We start from the raw sequence: 19,583 nt of genomic DNA, 5'->3' as shown, positions 1-19,583 counted from the left end.
TTTTTTTTTTTTTTTTTTAACGTGGCCTTCCCTACTACAGCAATTGAGAGAAAGTATCAATATTGATCTTGTTTAAACTCTGGAACAAAAGAACTTGCCTCCTTCATTCTGCATGGTTGTGCTCCACAGTGCATGAAGTCTGAACTTTCTTGGTGTCCTTGCCTTGCCTGCGAGGTTCAATAGCCTTGCTGCCTTGACTGTGAGGCTCAATACAGATGTTGAATTTGGAAGCAGTTTGTCAGGTGGTGGTGGCTGCTGCTGAGCTGGTGAAAACTGGCAGTAGGCAGCAGAGCTGGCAAAGTCCCCTGTGAGAGGAATTATGGTTCACAGTTCCAGCCCGTTTCGCTAGCAGCTTAGTCATCCGAAGAGAACTTGATGTGCAAATGTTTTGCCTATACCAAGTTCTCAAACTTTATAAGTTACTTCTATTGTAAATGCTTTAGCAAGACGGTCACTTAAATCCATTTATCTCCATTGTAATGAACGACTTCTTGAACTGGGTATAGTGAGAACACTATTGTATAAGGGCAGGCTTTTTTTTTTCAAGAGTCTGCAAATAATTGGGGTTGGTGATATGCGCGTGCTGACAGCTGTAATATCTGCATGAGCAGCTATTACGTTCTGCAATAACTGCAAATGCCAGTTAGGGACATTTTCTGTGTGCTGCCCCATGTATTGATACCTCAAAAATGGGAATTTTACAGCACATTTCAGAAAGCTGTTTCCTCATGAGAGCAAATGAACACAGGTCTCATAATGACGCCTATGTTTGCAAAGACACAGGTTCTGTCTGCATAGAAAATACAGATGTTTAAAGTTCCCTTTAAAAGAAAATTAGGGTCTTGAAAGGCTTTTATTTTGTGGTTTTGGGGTTGCAGTGTTAAAAACATATGCCACCTTTGCTTCTGCCTCTTAACACTGGCAGCTGATAGGGCATAGAAGAAGTAAACTTTCAGCTCAAAATTTGAGTAAGCCACATTAGGAGTTTGTGGTGAAGTAAGAAGACTTCCTTAAGTGCACTGCTGTGTGCCTTTAGCACTGCTCACTAGACAGATAACAAATATGTAAATTGCTAGAGGTTATGTAGTAAACGGGTGTGCTGAGAGCCCTTAATTCCTCAGTTTATTCTTAGATTTAGCTAGTGAATCTTCATCTTGTATAGTGTTATGCATCTCATTTGACACATAAGCACTCCTCTTAATTATTCAGGGTCTCATTTATTGGTATCTCCCTCAAAACTTAGCTTGACCAGTACAGAATGGGTTTGGGTGGTTTTTGGTTTTGTTTTTTTTTCTTTCTAACTAGTTTGTTCACACCTTGCAGTTCCTTGATGATAGTCAGCTTTAGCTTCAGAAAGCTAAATCTTCCTCCGGCTGGCTGTCAAAGTTGCTCAGGCTGGTAGCTCCCCGCCCTGTTCCTGTCAATGATGAGTGGCTCTGGTTACTGTCCCCATGGGTGCCCTGTGCCACCACGCCTGGCTCTTGTTCGTGAAGGCTTCCTTCGGCCAGCTTTTCCCCACATTCCTCACACTGTCCAGAAAGAGTACAGGGTGGCAGCTGCTGTGGCATCCCGCCAAACACGTATCCAGTGTCCAAACCTCCCACTCTGCTAAAGACCTTGCAGAGATCAGGCAAGGGCAATACAGGTATTCAAAAGCACTCAGCACTTTGTGTGATCCTAATGTCTAGTATTTTTCTTCAGCAATTGGGATAACTTCTAAAGATCTCTAATTTTCAGGGATATTAAGTTGTAAATGACTACTGAATTGAAAGTTTTATGACTTGTGAATTGGAGATTCGCTGTTGGCCATACTTAACTAGAGGTGCTGAGACACAAACTTGTTTAAGCTGGTAAACATAGCTGCTGCCTCACCAATTGGTGACATTATTTCCTTCTGGATATTCCCTGTTGGTTTGCAAATCACTGCCAAGGTATATAGAGTGACTCACTTCTTGTAGTGCTTCCAGGATGGAAATTCTTAAGTCTAAGCTTGGAGGTGACAATAGTAATATTTTTTACTTACTTATTAGGTTAGGGTTTCAGTGAGCCCAAAGATGACACATCCGTATCCAGTAATTTGCCAGCTAGCGACCGCATTTTGTTTATCAAGTGAATTTTTGCAGGGCTGGCTCTCTGTTTGGGGAATTTGCTCGGATGGTCCTGTAGTTTTAGGGAGGTTTTTATGTTGCGCTTGTGCAGAAAGCTCCCATTGTGAAGGAGCTTGGGCTGACTCTGCATAACGTGACGAGTCTCCTACGCAGCATCCTCCCACAGCCTGTCAAACCGACAGCGCAATGCTGGCCCTGTGCGTAGCAGCGGTGAGAGCGCTGGGAGCTATTGACTAACATGATTATGAAGCTAGGAATCTCCTCCTCACATCCTGTGGGCTGTGTAACACAAGAGCAAGACTTTTTAATTAGCACAACAATCTGAAGTGAGCGAAACAGCCGAGCTCAGCTAAAACAGTTCCCCCAGTTGTTTGGGCAAGCAGCTGATGTGAAATCTGGCATGTTAACTTTACGTTGGCCTTTGACTGATCTGACATGAGAGGCATAAAATCAAACAGGATGGTGGTGCTTTCCCAGGAGACATGCGAGTTACAGATGAGACTCTCCCTTCCAGTGACTGCTTTTTTTGATATCCGTAAAGCCTTGCTGGTCTTGAATGCCTCACCACTCTTTCAGTATACTTCAGGTACTCTTAGGATCAGGATTTTCCAGACTTCTTTCTTGCCCAGACAAGCAGGTGATTCATAGCCACAGCCTTTTTCCCCGTTTTCTTTCTTAAACTTTCAGCACTGTATCTGTGTATTGAAAGGTGGACACTAAGGGTTTGAGGTGATTCCTTTCAGCTAACCTATCATTTGACTTGCCATGGCCAAAGGCCTGACTTGTGTGAAACGAGCTGACACAGACAAAGGCAAGATGAGCTGTCTTGTGTGGGGTTTTAGTGCAGTGATGTGGATGTTAAATTGCATCCACCCAGAAGGAAAAGCTGGAGCTAAGCAGACAAATGCTATCTGGATTAGTAAAGGGAAAAGAAGCCTGTAAAATATTTTCCTACCTCTCTATTTTATTTTTTCCTTTCTGCAGCTCCCCAGATTAATGTGGTGTAGCTGCTAAGCCAAGGGCAGGTGTCGTTAAATTTGAAACCTGTTTAACCTGTCTCCGTGATGCTCTATCTGTCCCTCAGCATGGGAGGAAGCACTGGGGTCTTTTCAGTTTCTGCAGGAGGTGCCCTGCATTTATGCTGTGCCTGTGAGTACAGTACTGAACAGTGTCTGTTCTTGGACACCTTTAAATGTGTCTGTCAGGCACAACGCAAACTTCTTTTTTAACCTTGAGAGAGTTGTTTGTTCTTGGTGTTGATCTCTACATTACAGTCGTAAAACTTTGTGTAGTTGCTAGACTTTAAATAAGCTGTTACATTAGCTAGTGTGTTAATGAGTACAAGTTAAAATACAGCACAACTTAGTGCTCAGCGTTCGTATCCCCCCGAAGAGCATCTTAGCAGGAAGACACCTTGATCCCTTCAACCTGTGAGAGTTGTTTTTGTTTTATATAACTATTTGTCTTTACTTTTGATGTCCTTGGAACATTTTTTTCTGAAGATAGGATGCATCATCAAATAAAAATTCTTGTCTTGGTCACCGTTTGGCTCCTGTTGTGGGAATTTAGTATGGATTTAGTAATACTGCCTGATCTTATTATTATAAAGATCTTGCCAATTCCTGATGCTGTCTAGCAATTTAAGAGAGTGGGGTGAGGACAGAGATGGAAAAGGAACACTGGGCTTTTGTCTAAAGAAAGCAGAGGGTTTTTTTTAATTCATTCTCCTTTCATGGGGAGTGGGGAGGTGAAGACATGACCTGGCTGCTCACAGTAAAACACCAGGAAGGACTGAAAGTGGAGGAAGGTCTCCATAACTAGAGGTGAGAAGTGGTGAGCTGAGGTTACTGGTAGCATTTCCCTGTCTCTGGGCTGGGATGCAGCTTGTATCGAAGCTTGTCCGTGTCAGCTTAGCAAGCGCTTGCCTTCTGTATTGGGAGGATGCTTCTGTTGAAAGCATTCTTGGAAAAAAGCTACGCAGTGTAATGAAAATAAGTCCTAACGTACCTCATCTGTTCTTTCCTGCCTTTGAACTGTGCAAATCCCTCCTCCTTCCTTTAAAGCTGCTGGGCTTTGCGTAACCTCTGATGTATTCTCCAGGTTTTTAGCTTAACCATTCTAATGGGAGCTTAGTCCCTCATGAACAGTAAATTTTTATTTTTAGCACTTTGGGATCCACAGATGAAAAGTGCTTTATGTAATTAGCCCTCTTGTGTGGGATGCTTTCCTTTAAGGTGACTTTTCTGGAACTTACAATGGTAGTAAATCAGTCAGTGCACACTAAGGAGTTGCACAGCTGTAGTCTGGCCACAACTTAATTTTTCCAGGCACAGGCACGGGAAGAGCCTTCTCCTAGCATGGTCCATCCACTTCACTCAGAGCAGGGATCAGGCTGTGAATAGTCATATGTTCTTTTGGGTATATGTCTGCCCATACCCCCCCAACAATGTCATTTAACAAGCAAACATGGTGATGACTCGGTGTTACCTCCTGTGTAACGGGAAAATTGAGATCATGAAGGGAATTCCCAGTGGCAGGAACACCAGGAGTACCCCATGGTGGTACTGGGAACTTCTGCTCTGTTGGTAGTGGCAGGAGATTGCTAGTAGTGGAGATGAGGGCTGAACTTGAGCTGTGTCTGCATTTAGCACCTCTGGAGCAGCTATGCCAGTCAAACCTTGAACAGCAGTGCCATCAGAGACTTGTTGCTACTACTGGCAGAGCTATGCTTTCATAGTTTTTTTGAAACTTGCTCGGGTAGAAGCTGGAGGTCTGGTATTGCAGTGTTTGGTATAACTTTGCTGGTGAAATACATGGAGTAACTTGTGCTCCCCAGGAGGCATATTCAATACTGCCATCACTGATGCTCATTAAGGAGACACAATGCTTACGTGAGTCCTGACTTAGGTTTAGTAAATAAATAAAGTGTTTTCTTATATTTTAGCCAGTAAATGTCAACTTCACTTGCTTTGTGTCATGTTTTCTTCTGATACCGTGGAACTTGATCTAATTTTTGATCTAATTTCTGAATAATCACTTCTTGTCTGCCACTCCCTTGTTTGTTGTATCATGTGCTCATAGGATGAAACACTTTTTTAAAGAAAAAGTACACCAGCCACTGGTTTACCATGCTTAAATAATGATGTAGTGTCTCAAAAATTGCTTGAAGAAAGAAGCTCGTTTTTTTAAGTGGTGTAAACGTTGGTGATGTATTTTGGGTTGTTTTTTTTTTTTTTTCCTATTTGTTTTTCTCAGTCTTGCAGATCAGTGCTTGATATTCTAGGAAAAGAGAAGCTTCATAGTCCAGTTAGTGGTCATCTGAGGGCTGAACACCTCAAGTACAGAGGTTCTGCTAACATCCGCAGCTCTTAGAGGGTCCCCTCAGGTGCAAATTTTGCCCAGGCTGCAGCCTTTAATTACTTTGTGTACACAGTTGGGCATGGAGCCCTAGCCAGTAATGGAAAAAGGAGTACAGCATTATAAAAACAATGCTGGGGAAATCACTTAGCCAGTAACTCTACACAGCTGATCCTTCTGCCAGAGTTGCCATGATCCTTTATGGTGCTTTTAAGTAAAACAAGCAGTTTTTACTGACAAAGGAGGGATGACAGTTAAGTGCCTCTTGCTTTCTGGTCATGGCCAGGAAAAGATATTGCTAGTCTAATGTTAAAAGTAACAAATTTATTTTGTTCTCAACTGGAGAAACCATGGTAGTTGTATATTGGGCAAGGCTTTGTTTCTGTTTTGAGGAAGAGGGGTGGGGGCATTGCCCTGACCCTCTTGCTTCATGCTCTTATGGCTGCTAAGGAAACAAGATGGTAACATGTTGCTGTAGCCCAGGTGAGTGCCACTATCACAGCAGAGGTTATGGGTACCATGGGGTAATGTGCCATACAAGGTGGCTAAAGACCACAGGGGTGATGACGAACTTCACATTGAGAACTTGTGCAATATGGTTTTAGTCTTTAAATATCTACTGTTGTCCTGCAAAACAGGGTGTACAGTGGAGCTTCTCTCTCCGCGACATGACCAGCACGTGCTTGGCTCTGTAGTGAGGATACGCACAGGGCAAATCCCAGACAGGCAACCCTCCTCCAACTGTTTAATCAGGAAAAACTTTATTTTGCACTCTGGAGGCAGCTTTTACTACTTTGCCACCTGTCATTGGGAAAGAGGACTGCCTGGCTGGCTTTGTTTATATCTAGAAGAAGAAACGATTTCCATTTGTGAGATGAGCAGCCTTGTCCTCCAAAGGGGGAAGGGTGCCGGAGGGGCAGCTCGGGGAAGTCAAGCGTTACAGACGCAGTTTGAATTGTAATAGTTAGATTGGGCTCTTGACCCTGCTTCTCCTCCATATTAGAAATAGATTTATAGGTAGATATTAAATAGATTTATTTAATAGACATTAAATAGAGTTATATAAAACATGCTTGCAATTTTTCTGCTTTGTACTAGCAGCACTTGGAGGTTGCCCCTCCCTTGTCCCCTGCAACCTGAAGGGCCCTCATTTTTGCTTTGCTTCTTGGCGCTCCTTTTCCATCCCGTCATTCCCATGTTTGAAGCACGGGGTTGCACTGACCGTACTCCCTTGGTGCGGAGGATGACTGGCTCCAACTCGCTTCTGCCAGGGCTCAGCATCGCTCCTTCTCCTCCTGCCTGCGGGCTTGCTTCTGCCCGCCCTGGCCTGCTCCAGCTGGGGGAACAGGGGACTGGAAAACGTGTCTGCCCTGGGGCAGTGCTGCCTGTTCCCATCCCACTAGGACACGGGACATAAACTGGGTGGGATTCACACGGCTCCCCTGTCCCACCAGCCAGGAGGGCATCACGGTGAGTGCGGGAGGCAGCAGGCGGAGGGGAGAGCCTGCCAGAGCCATCTGGGGCATCTGTCGGCTGTGCGGGGCTGGTGCGAAGGCGCAGCGGGTGCGGAGCCCTTGTGCTGGGCTGGCCCAGGAAGGGTGTTCATCTTGTGACTAATCTGACTCCAGCCAGCAAAGTTTGGGAGGCTCCCAGAGGTCCCGACTTGAAAGACAAGTGGTGTAATTAATTTCTTATGGCACACTTGTTTTGAAACCTTTTTAATTCCGTGATAAGAGGTAGAATCTGGACTTTGTTTACAATCTGCTGGCTTGGAGGCAGGAACGAGAAAAGTGCTTTGTAAGGCACTGTAAATGTTTTTCTCACCCTCCCCCCATTGCAGGATGTATGTGGTATTATCACACCACAATAGTGAAGCTATAAAAACATGATTGCATCTTTTTTTTTTTTTTTTTTTTAAGAGAGAAAATGCGTCCTAGAAGAATTTTAACTGTGTAAGAACACATTTTTCTCTGAGAATCTGTTGTAGCAACTTTTTAGAACAATCCAGGGTAAATAGTGTGGAAGAGTGCCACTTATTTCTTTGAGATTTAAATTTTCAGTACATATGAACTCCACAGTTTGGGAATTTCTTTTCTTTTTTTTCTTTATTTTTACTGGGAATTTAGAAGTATGAGTGAAAAAGCGCTTCCTATCTTGCCTGTATGAACTAGCTTGGGATAAATAAGATGTTACTCAGCAAAAGAATGCATGAGATAGAATTCCTTCAGAACAGAAAACAATCTTTCTTGGTGGTACCCTTGTATCTCACAGAATTAATGTTTGCAACAATCAAATGTCCCTGCTGCTATGGTTGTGAGATATCTCAAATCTTTTAATGTGCATGTCCTGGCAACAGTGCATTTTTCTTGAACATAGGAAAAAATCATAAGGAGGTGCAGGGGATAAAGCCCACTGAATTTATTAGCTCAGCCACAGTCACCCAGGAGGTCTGCAGGTATACCTCATCCCAAGCTAGTGCTCCCAGCTCAGGGATATCTTTTCTTTCCAGATAGAAAAACTACTTGCATGCTACGGAAATGCAATTAGCAGTTACCTCGACACAGGATAATAAGACAGTTCTTGACTACTGTCAGGTTTGCTTTTAGCTGGGAAGGGAGGATCACTCTGGACTAGAGAGGAGGAGAGCACCCAGCAGAGAAGAGGAGGGTACATGGCAAAAAGCAGCAGGAGGGAGTGTGAAATACCATGTTAGATTCAGTTGCCCTTGGGCAAGCTACAGGCTGTTAGCTGAGTAATACAGGTCCTGCCTTCCCGGCACTTCCCAGCATGGCTCACCTCTGCTGGCTGTTGAGCAGAGCCCTGAAATGGGCTTCAAGGTTGACAAACTTACTTCTGAAAGGAGGAAAAGCCTCTGTTTTTATATCAGGGTCTATAGGATGTTGGTTCTGATCAGGTTCAGTACTGCAGTCGTTCAAAACCTTCTCCTTTGACCTATGGCTATATGAATAGTCTAGTGGAAATATGCTACCTTTATTTTGTGCTGCCTTTCCAAGATTCGTTTGCAGCTGCTTCTGAGACTACTGTGAGAGAAAAAAATTTGTTTCTTGTCAAGTGGTATAAAATTTGTATTCTGAATGAATATGATCCTGAGGTGAATTTGGTTGTTTGGTTTTTTTTTTCATTACTTGTGGGTTTTTTTCCAAATATTGCAGCTGTGAAAAACAGAATAGTATTTTCTCGACTTTGCTCTTCAGTTCAATATGTCAAATCTGTTTACCTTTCTTATCTTCCAAACTTTAGACTTGCACAAAAAGTAACTTTTTCTACTAGCAACTGGGAAACAGTTACATTCAATACTTGCAGAATATTCGATAAAATCCACTGCTTTTTTGTGTCATTAAGATTTTTTTTTATTTTTTTTTACTGTATCTGCAGTAAAAAAGTAAGAGGTTTTTATAGTTTGGTCTCTTACTTTGCTTTGTTTCGCTTCGCATAACATGTACACATTTTCATTTGGAAAGAAGAGATTCCCCTTGTGCCTAGTATGGGGAGCAAATAGTGCTCCTCTAAATTGCCTGATTTTCTGAGTGAACAGAATGTGCTTGTTGCAGGTAAAAAATTGAGTAGGTGAAATAAAATAATTAAAGGGTTGCTTTTTAATAACTTTAAACTGTAAAGTTTATAATGATGACTTGCTGGAGAGATTGCAGGTAATTATAGGTTGGAGAGTAGTGGTGGTTGGGATTTTGGGGTGGTGGTGATGTTTTTTTTCCTCATAAGCATAGAATCATAGAATGGTTTGGACTGGAAGGGACCTTTAAAGGTCATCTAGTCCAACCTCTCCTGCAGTGAGCAGGAACATCTTCAACTATATCAGGTTGCTCAGCCCCGTCCAGCATGACCTTGACTGTTGCCGGGGATGGGGGGCATCTACCATCTCTCTGGACAACTTATTCCAGTGTTTCACCACTTCGAAGAGGATTGATAGTCCTCCCATTTTGATGCCATCAGCTGAGTGAATACACTTTCTGATGGCTGCTGGGAGTTGCATGGTGATAGGCTTGATTTGTCAGGCTTGGGCCAGCAGGAGATCTGCTTGCAGGTGATGCTATTACTCTCTGCATGCATCACCCACCCATTATTGATGCTGGATGTCTGCTAAGCGCTGCCCAGGCTGGGAAACCAGCTTGCCAATAAAGCATACATAGCAGCACCTGCAACCTTGGGATGAACACAATAATGATTGATGGCTGAGACATGCAAGAGAAACATGACTTCTCCCAATTTCCTCCTACCCCCATGCAGGAAAATGGAAATATTAACTAATACTAAAAAAAAAAAAAACAAAAAACAAAAAACAAAAAAAAAAAACCAAAAACAAAAACAAAAAACAAACACAATACAAACAAAAAAGAAACAAAAGAAACAAAAAACCCAAACAAATAAAAAAAAACCCCAAACAAAGCCCCAAACAAACAGAACATTGATGAAGCCAAAGCTCAAACCCCAGGATTTTGTAATGCTGCAGTAACATAACCTTGGCGTAATGTAGTGTGTGGTAGGAAACAAGAGAAGACGGGCTGTTTCTGTCATGTTTGATAGTGGAAAAGAAGTCACATCTGAAACTTAGAGGAGGAAGATCCTGACAACCCCAGTAAATACAATCTTAGTAAAAATCATCTATCATTTCACCTCTAAAATTTGGAGTCTTATAGCTGGCTTTTGGGCTTGTTTGAGGAGCTGGGTTTGGATGTTTCTGGTGTTGAGGACAGCTTTGGGAGGTACAGGACTGAGCACTTGCTTACATTTGGTAGCACCCTTCTCTAAATGCCTCACTTGTTTCATGGGGCAAACTTGCAGGTTGAACAACAGCTTCTGCTCCTTTGGGGCAGTGCAGCGAGTCAAAAATAAAGGGCCTTCTGCCTAAAGGAAGAGGTTCAGCAAGGGAACAGTGGCCTCTGATGACAAGCAGTGAGAAGTGCAGGAGGCCACACCAGCAGCACAGGCTAAATTCCCAAGGGGTTGTCTCCATCCTTAAGGCAAGTGGCCTAAAAATGTAATGGTAAAGAGAGCCTGAGCCTAATTCAATTATAGTTTTGCCTGCTGTAACACGCTAGACCAAGGAACAAACCAATGTTTACTTTCTTGGAAGAGGGCAGGATATTTTGAGTTTATAAACATGTTGGGAGTACAGAGACACATTTGTGTTCCTCAGATGGTAATCCTAACCTGCTAATGAACGCTTCATAAGTAAGAAGGCAAACTAAGAAGGCAAACTTACCTTTTTAATACTGAATCACTACAGAAGGAAGGTTGTCTTTTGCAAAACCACAGTGTACTAGGTTTAGTAGGGGCTAGGCTGGAGTGGGATGTTGTTCTCAAATTTTCTTCCCAGTGCAGTTATTTGGTGAAACTTCTCAAAAATATGTTTTTGAGTTTACAGGCTACAAACAAGTGTTTGGAAAGATTTGTTTTAGAAACTAAAGGATTGAGATTAAGGCTATCAAGGATAACATGCTCTCTGGTTAATTTGAACTTGTCCCTTTTGATCTTGTTTGTGCTTCAAAAGCCCTGTTGAATGTCACAGGTTAACTAGAACATTTAGGTGGTCTTCTAAACGTTGATGAAATTGTGTCTGGTTCCTTGTGATACCGAGGGAGAGGGAGGAGCGAGCATGTGTGTCTGTGCGTGTGTGGGATACATTACTTGACTTTTGGTGGAAGAGCAACTACAGCGACTTTACCTACTGTGTGTTTTTTCAGATCGGTTCCCCCAGAGGTTGCTGCCAGCAGCGATAGCTGGATTTTTTTTTAATATTCCTGTAGCACACAGAATGCAATGTTAGCATTCAGATAACCTTCTTTTTTCCTCATATAAATACTCCTTGATGAGTGATATTGGCACTGGACCTCCCCCCAAGCCATAGTTCACTTCATATCTGTTTCCTCTAAAATCTGTTTGCATGTGGTCAGCCTTACGGGTCACAAATGAGAGACTGCCAGCTTGTTTGTTGTCTGCTTTTACAAGTGCTTCTGGTTTTGATCTTTCTGAGAAATGGACGCTTAATGCAACTTGTCTCAAACATGGGCAGTGTTTGTAGCTGGGACACAGAAAGGTAGAAGGTTTAAACATGACACGTTCCCTTGAAACGGTTTTGACTGCTGCTAATTTGAATGCTCAGTAATAGAGATCTGTTGGATGGAGGGGTTACCCTTCACTATTAATGACTCATTGGCGTCCTTCCCAAGCTGCCTGAAGTGCTGCTCTCCCTAGTGGAAGTAATTTTGTCTTTGAAGTACTTTCCAGAGCTGTCAACTAATGTTCCACAGTTCCCAGAGGAAATAATAAGCCATGAGTGCATGTACACTGAAAACGTGGAGTCTGAAATGAGCTGTTCCTATAGGAGCCTGGCAGTCTGCTTCTCTGTGGAATTCAGTTTGTTTATACAATCTTATCTGGCTAAGCTTTGGTATTTCATCTGGCAAGCAGTTCCTATGAAAAGCAGCTGTCCAAGCAGTGGGAGTGGTGCTCCTGGTGTTTTTTTCAGAAGGTCTATAATTTCTTGTTTCATGTAAATTAAAGAAATACAATACTCTTTTGGCTACAACCAGATGCTCTAAGCAGTTTTCTTTCCCTTATAAATAGCCCTTTAAGTATGCTCTTCTGTTATGTACTGTGACTTAACTATAGGATTCATGATGCCCACCAGGAAGGTGAAGTCTGTAAAGTCACAGGCTGACTACAGAATTGTTCGAAGAGTACCTCAAAGATGTTACCATCTATAGCTTTCCACATATGCTTAAAAAGTAATAATAATCTGATAGTAAAATATCCATGCTTGGAAGTAAAAACCTCCTTTAATGGGTTTTACTGTTGCTGGAGGTAGTTCCACCAGTTTGAAAGCAAAAAAAAAAAAAGCATAAAACCATCATGACTGCTGTCAAGAAAGTGAGCACAGGTACATCTTTGCATGAAGAGATCTGTAGCCTATATCTTTTCTGCCAGAAAGGTCCTCATGGGTAAGTGGGTAGTGATAACTATTTAAAAAAAAAAAAAAAGGAAAATAAGCACATATTAATAGAAAGGATTCAGTCAAGGTTTCATGTAACTCATTGCCAGATAACCAATGTTTCTTAAGATGTACTGAAAACTGAAGCTTTTGGGGAGAAGAGCTGCAATAATATTCAGTGCCTACAGATGAGTTAGAGGTATTTGTTTGTGTAGCTGTGGGTTGCGGTTTTATGTAGGACAGAACTGGAAAGCTGAGGATTCCTTCTGCAACTGTCGTAAAGGTCCTTATTCACCTCCTTTTACAGGAACGCTATTTTCATTAGGAGGCAAACTATGGGCACAAGTAAAAATCAGGTCCAAGTGTTCCAAAGTTTAGTGGTTATCCGGGATTATTCGGCCAGCTCGTAGTTCATCTTTGTCTGAAAGTACTACACCTTGTACATGAAAATGCTCCGTGTAATCGGCCCTGTTCTAAGAAATGGGATCATATTCAGTACCTAAGACTTAATTCTCCCTCTGTCACCTGCATGTAACATTTCACTCCACCCTCATTCAAGACATAGGAAAACATGGCACCCTGTAAATTATGAGGCTTTAAGCACTGGTCAGATGTGCCGTTTGATAGCACTTTTCCTGCCAGTATGCATGCAGATTTCTGTAGACTTTTTGCTCTCCAAAAGGAGAATTTGATATTGTAACAAATGAAATGTGAAAAATGAGCTCTGTCTGCTTCCATATGGTATATACTGGTCTTCATGAGACCTGGCATCAAGCACGCTCTGTTCCATTAGCTAAAGTGGCATTCCTGCTTGCAATCGTATATGGTGAGAAACTCAAAACCTAAGAACACGCTACTGACCTTCGTTAAAAGTGTGTCATTGTAAATTATGCAATGATGCAGTTTTCATTTCAGCCTGACATGTGCTAGCTGAACAGTATATTACTGGAAATAGGCAATACACCACTGTTTGACCACCGCATACTTGATAAAAGGGAGTGATGTTGGCTGACTTCTCCCAGTTCCCTTGTGAGGAAGGAATTTTTTTTTTTTTTTCACTGTGCTAGAAATTGATGACTTTCTGCTGCTGCAGCAACAGCTGATGCTAAAACTTCTGTAGAGATACTTTGCTGTATTTCTGCAGGGAGAATAGTGGCTCTGAATAGCAGGGGAGGGGCTGTTTTGTTCTAGGTTTGGGATTTTTTTTTTTCTTTTTTATTTTAAGGTGAAGTCCCAAGCAAGTGTGACTGCTAGTGAGCAGGTCATCTTGAATACAAATAATGTAATAATCTCTGTATTGTCAAGGAGCATGTATTCTGGACTTTAACTTTTTCTAGACAATAGAGTGAATTGGTAATTTTTTTTTTTTAGAAGTTGTCCAAATTAGCTCTGATTTCTCCAACCTATAATAGGTTTTAACAGTTTTACCTGTTAAAGTTGGGACTTTATTCTTCGCATACGTAATCCTGTTTAGGGTCAGAGTTGGAAACTAATGCCTGACACTGTTTTTAAAACAAAAAATCCAGTCATCAACAGGACGTGAACTTCATTTTTTAATGTGCTTCAGCCCTCAAACACTAAATCCAAGAATGGTCAGTTGTCCAACACTGAGTGTAGCCTCTATCACTTGTAATGCCAACCCTGCTTCTGCCTGGTTCATGTTTGGAGGAAAAAGATAGCGTTTTTGTGGTAAGCTGGGCTTTTTGTTGTTAAAGGAGGTGGTTGTTTTGAAGCTGCTCAGAGGTTAGGAGTGCTGGCAGTCATCTGGGGAGACAGATTAGTGGGCTGAGCGCAGGTGAGGAGGTCACAGGCATGAAACAACCACTTCTTTTATGCCATTGCCCTGGCGATGGTTCAGCCAAAGGAAGCTGCTTCAGAAATGACCTATGTGTGTCAGGAGGACCATCGTACTTCCCCTGTGATGTTACTACCTGATCATCACAAACTTGCATGTTGTGAGAATTAACTCTCTGGATTGCTGTTAATTTAAGGGGAAGAAAACAGTGTTGTCAACAAATCTTCCCAGGTGAATTATTTGGTAGAGCTTTTGCAAGTCTGCCTTAAAGTAATTCAGTATTAATACACTAACAGAGAGAGAGGGAGAGAACAGTTACCTGGGTGCTTTCAGGGACTAGATGGATAACTATGGCGTGTGTTTCATTTTACCTGCAGTGTAATAAACTGCACTCACCAACCTAATTTTCTGAGTCTGTAAGGGATGCAGCTTTTATTTTGAGTTTGGTTTGCCAGTACTGCAAGAGACAGTCTTAAATGCGTAAACCCACATGTGATTTTAATTGCCCTCTTAACCTTTATCCCAAAATTTCAGTTTTTCTTGGGCTTTAAGGTACAGTGCTACTATTTTGCAGTGCTATATTTCAAGTGAGGAAGAATTTCGGTTCTAAATCTGAATCCCCAAATTATTTTCATAGGGCTGTCACAGAAACTTACCAGTAAATTGTGAGGGTGAGCAGCGTTTGAGGCTGTGGTGATGAAAAACATCTCTTGTGGAGCCATATTTTACAAGGAAAGAATATTTGTTGCCAACCTTCAAAATCATCTATCAAAACTTAAAGTCTAGGGGAGTGTAGATGTTGGCGAAAGAAAAGGAATAATACCTGGCTTCGGCTGCACAGGTGGCTTGTGCATTGAAGAGAGTAGACACTGCACTGACTCTGCTCACCAGATGGACTTGAGAAGATGCTGTCCCCACGCAGTCACTGCTTTGGCTGTGAATATGCTTCCAGGAACCACTTGTGAGCTTCTCATATTTGGGTAATTTTAAGGACTTGCAGTCCTGTGCCTCACCAGTCTAAATAACACAGTAGGGCCTGTACAGTTGGTACAGCTCTGAACAGCCTGGGAGGAGAGACAAGAGGCGAGTGTGAAGTTAAACACGACAAATCTGTTCAAGGAGTATCTTTATTTCACAGAAGCTTTTTCTTCAGGCTGACCCTCTAGATGCCTTGTGATGTCCTCAGTGTTAGTATAGCCAGAGTAAATAAGTTATAGGAGAATGTAGAAATAGTCTTTCTGAAGTCTTCAAACGATTTTTTTTCCAGACCGAAAGACTATGTAGGATCACAGAATAATTTAGGCTGGGAGGGACCTCTGGAGGCCAGATAATCCAACACTGTGCTCCAGGCAGGCTTAGTTAGATTAGGTTGCTGCTTAGCACTTTTTTTTTTAGTGTCCTTTGAGTTATTTAACTTAATGTCACTTAACTGAAGTCTTCCAATAATACATCTTGAGAGCTGGCTTGAAAATGAGACCTTGCAAGAAATAAAAATGTAATTATAAGCTTGTTTTCACTAGTGCTTTTTTTTCAACCTTTATCGGGTAGAGGTATTGTCTTACTTTCTCAAACATTACTATGCAGGGTTCATTTGCTGGAGAGATTTTTTAGTGGCAGTTCTATAATTGTACTTTTGTATTTTACTGCTCGTCTTCAACAGCAGAATAAACTGAAAGTCTGTTAGTTTATCTGAAAAGTGTTAGCATGCTTAAAGTCCCAGTGAAACAATTCTTCAGCTAATGCATGCTTCATGTTTAAAATACGTGCAGTATTTTTAATGTGAACTGTAGTGACGCATTTTGTAATTAACAACTTCATGACAAAGTATTTTTTATGCAAAGCACAACACGAGCTTATTACATGGAATAACTTGTCATATTATTTGGCTGGTTTAAAGTTGATCGCTTTGCACATGCCCTTGAGATACCACTAGAGAGACTGAAATATTTAAACAATTCCTTAATCCATAGACCCTACAAAGGCTGCTTTCCTATGGGTCTTTCTCTCAAGGGCAGGAGTGCATGAGTCTGTGTCTGTTTCGTGATCCTTAGTGTATGGACTAAGCAGCAGAGCAGTTATTTTCTACCTGCTTCTCTTCCTACCAGGCCGCTTGCTTACACAGAACTTCTCTGGTACTTGGCACTTCTAGCACATTTTGTTGCTGTCAAATTAGGCTGAAATGAAGTAAAATATTCCAAAGAGAAAAGTGCTGTACTAAGAGATGCATACAAATCCCTTACTAAAATGGGCTAGGCTAAAAACACATATCCAATTACTCTCTCACACTCTGCTTTCATGTTTGTACCTATGGTTTGCTATCAGGTAACGCTGTGTATTGGATATTAAAATACTCCCTGATTCAGACTTTTAGGTTAGAAATATGTATGTGCTCCTTGCCCACTTGAGAGATATGTGTAAAATTACAATCCAATCTAAAAGCATGGTCTTACATTGAAGCCTGCAGCTGCAAGTGATTGCATTCTGCACAGCTGACAACAGGAGTTGAAAATCAGAAGTCTTTTGCCCTCCAAAGATGAAAGAAATATGGGTAGTCATTGAAAACAAATAATTTATTCTGGGTGATGTGCTGATGAACATAAGATGTAACAACAGTTAAAGTAAGCAGAAGAATTAATTTGATTTTTTCCATATTATGAGGAGTGTGGCTTCACTGAACCAGATTTAAGAGGAAAATGCCCTGTAGATTGAATTATTTTCCATTTGATTGATACATTGGTACTGTTTCTCTTTCAGATGAAGTGGACTACAGTAATTTTGGGACCAACACACTATCAAGGAAGAAAAAGGCTCTGGTAACACTCCGCAATGACAACCTCCGCCGGCGTCCCCACATTAACATTAGCATGCCTCATGATTTTAGACCAGTGTCTTCCATAATCGATGTGGACATTCTTCCTGAAACACATAGGAGAGTGAGGCTGTATCGACACGGGTGTGAGAAACCCTTAGGATTTTACATTCGCGATGGCACCAGTGTAAGGGTTACTCCTCATGGACTAGAAAAAGTACCCGGTATCTTCATCTCTCGTATGGTTCCTGGAGGCTTAGCAGAGAGCACAGGCTTGCTTGCTGTGAATGATGAAGTCCTGGAAGTTAATGGCATTGAAGTAGCAGGAAAGACTCTCGACCAAGTCACAGACATGATGATTGCCAACAGCCATAATCTTATTATCACGGTCAAGCCAGCAAACCAGAGGAACAATATTATTCGAAGCAGTAGGATGTCTGGTAGCTCTGGCCAGTCTACAGACAGCACTGCTAGTCACCATAGCTTGCCTACATCCCACGTGCTGCAGAACTTCCACCCTGATGAAATGGAGAGTGACGAAGAGGCTGACATTGTCATCGAGGGCGGTCTGGAGCCTCAGCACATTCCCAAACTGCACAGCCTGACTTCTAGTAGCCTCTCTCGGATCAATGGCAGCAGCCTTAGCCACAGACTTCAAAGGGACCTGGTGCTCAACAACAACTCTGGCCGAGAAAGCAACGGCAACATCCACAAATTACTCAGTTCCTTAAAAACTGATCCCCGACACAGTCTGGTTATCCCCAGAGGAGGTATCGAGGAGGATGGAACAGTCATTACACTTTAGTAGCAATTCCCGCAACTCTTTCAGTCTTAAGTGCCAATTGAGACAATTGACTCTTGCAACATGTTATGCACAAAACAGAGAGCTGATATTCTCATAGACCTCATGGGTGCAGAAAATTGTTGCTTTCTAGGAACCGTGGCATCTGGAGTTAGACATAAAACTGTCATGCAATGCAAAATTTGTCAGGAGAAAGCCAGAACGTAAAACTTGGTTTATGTCCCAGCCCTAAAGTGAGAACACAAATTTGTTTTAGTTGGTATAAATCTAAGCAGTCTTTTAGTCTGCCAATGACAGTGCTACATACTTGTGTTTGAATGCATGGGTGGATGCATTTATACATCCATATATATGAATTAGTTTTTAATAATAACAGACATCTATTTGAAGTGGAATCTGGTTTTCTTCTAATACCAGTTTAAAGAGAGTGCTTCTTAATAGCCATCCTATCTTCTACTGTTACATACAGACCTTCCACTAACTTGTTTACACCATATTTGCAACCTTATGTCTAATCCAGACAAGCTCTGTAAGAAGTAGCAGTTTCCTACTGTGGTGGTAACAACGATAGGGAGATGCTGCAAATAGCTTTTCCAAATGAAACTATATATATATATATTTTTAAAAGCTTGAGGAGGCGAGGTTGGAGGATGTTGCTGTTATTGCTGTGAGATCAGCACCACCTCCTGGTCAGAGGCAGGCCTGCCTGCAGCACAGATGGGTGCTGCACGGGGAAAGAAAAACGTGACAATAAGGGCTTAAAATTAGGTTCAGCATTATTATGTGTAAATGTATCCTTTTTCGATATTTATTAGATAATACCTCTCTTTCATTCCCCCCCCCCCCCCATCTCTGTTTTTTTAATACCATGGTTCATGTGAATTTTAGGGATGCAAGCAAGAAGGCAACAAAAATGGAAGAGTGTGCTAGGACTGTCCCCTTCACCTCAGAGCTGACACAGGTCCTTGCTTGTACCTTTGGGGCAACCTAAATCCACAAGGTCTTTCCTTACAAAGATTGGCTAATTGCTATACAGGGGAGGGATGCTGAGTGACTGTCAAACCTAGCTTAGAATAGTTCTATTATTTTTGGACTCTTCTAGTAATCATAAAGCTTAATGTCTACACAGGATTTCTAGAAACTTACAATATACTGGATGTTTGTGGTGGTCAGACATCTTTACTGGATGCTGGCTAGTGGGTAACCAGTGACTGTTGAGTTGATAACTGTCTGCTTCTGAAAATGCCATGAATTTATGAAAGTGGTCTAATCTAAAATATTTTGTTATATCTTGATCAGTGCAAGGAACAAAATATAAATGTTTTACAATGTATTTTTCTACTTTTAGCTTGTGTCATTTTCTTTTTGTTTTTAACTTTGTAGTACATTAAAGCTTTTTTATATGGTGGAATAGACATTTCTTAAATATTGTATGAATATGAACATTCAGAAGTTTTGGTTTGAAAAAATTACATTCCATTTTGGAATCTGTAATGGCTGGACAAATGATGTGTGGACTAATTTAGAATACCTGTGGAACAACCAGTCTTCTGCTTATTGTTAAATATGTTCGGGACATTGAACTTAGTATGTTTCTTTTAGATTTGCTTTAAAAGTTTATTTTAAAATTCTTTCACTTACTATAATTAAACCTCTTCTAGGTATCACAGCAGTTATAAAACTGTACTTATTTTTCCTGGCACAGTAAGAAAAGAACATTGATTCTGTTCGTCTTAAAGCTG

General features: G+C 41.5%; 1 protein-coding gene across 1 annotated transcript in view; it reads left to right on the top strand.

The window, feature by feature from the left end:
* Positions 1–18,012, top strand: part of PARD6G (par-6 family cell polarity regulator gamma) — a 69,134-nt gene extending 51,122 nt beyond the window's left edge. Inside the window, exon 3 of the mRNA XM_082499358.1 lies at positions 16,985–18,012. Within this exon, the coding sequence (XP_082355484.1) occupies positions 16,985–17,844 (860 nt within the window). The 3' untranslated portion in view covers positions 17,845–18,012. The remainder of the gene's footprint in view (positions 1–16,984) is intronic.
* The last annotated feature ends 1,571 nt before the right edge of the window (positions 18,013–19,583 follow it).

Source organism: Vanellus vanellus (assembly GCF_965231255.1).
Source record: "Vanellus vanellus genome assembly, chromosome: 2".
Classification (NCBI taxonomy): domain Eukaryota; kingdom Metazoa; phylum Chordata; class Aves; order Charadriiformes; family Charadriidae; genus Vanellus; species Vanellus vanellus.
Note: the sequence above shows the minus strand (reverse complement) of the source record. Positions and strands in the feature narration are given on the sequence as shown.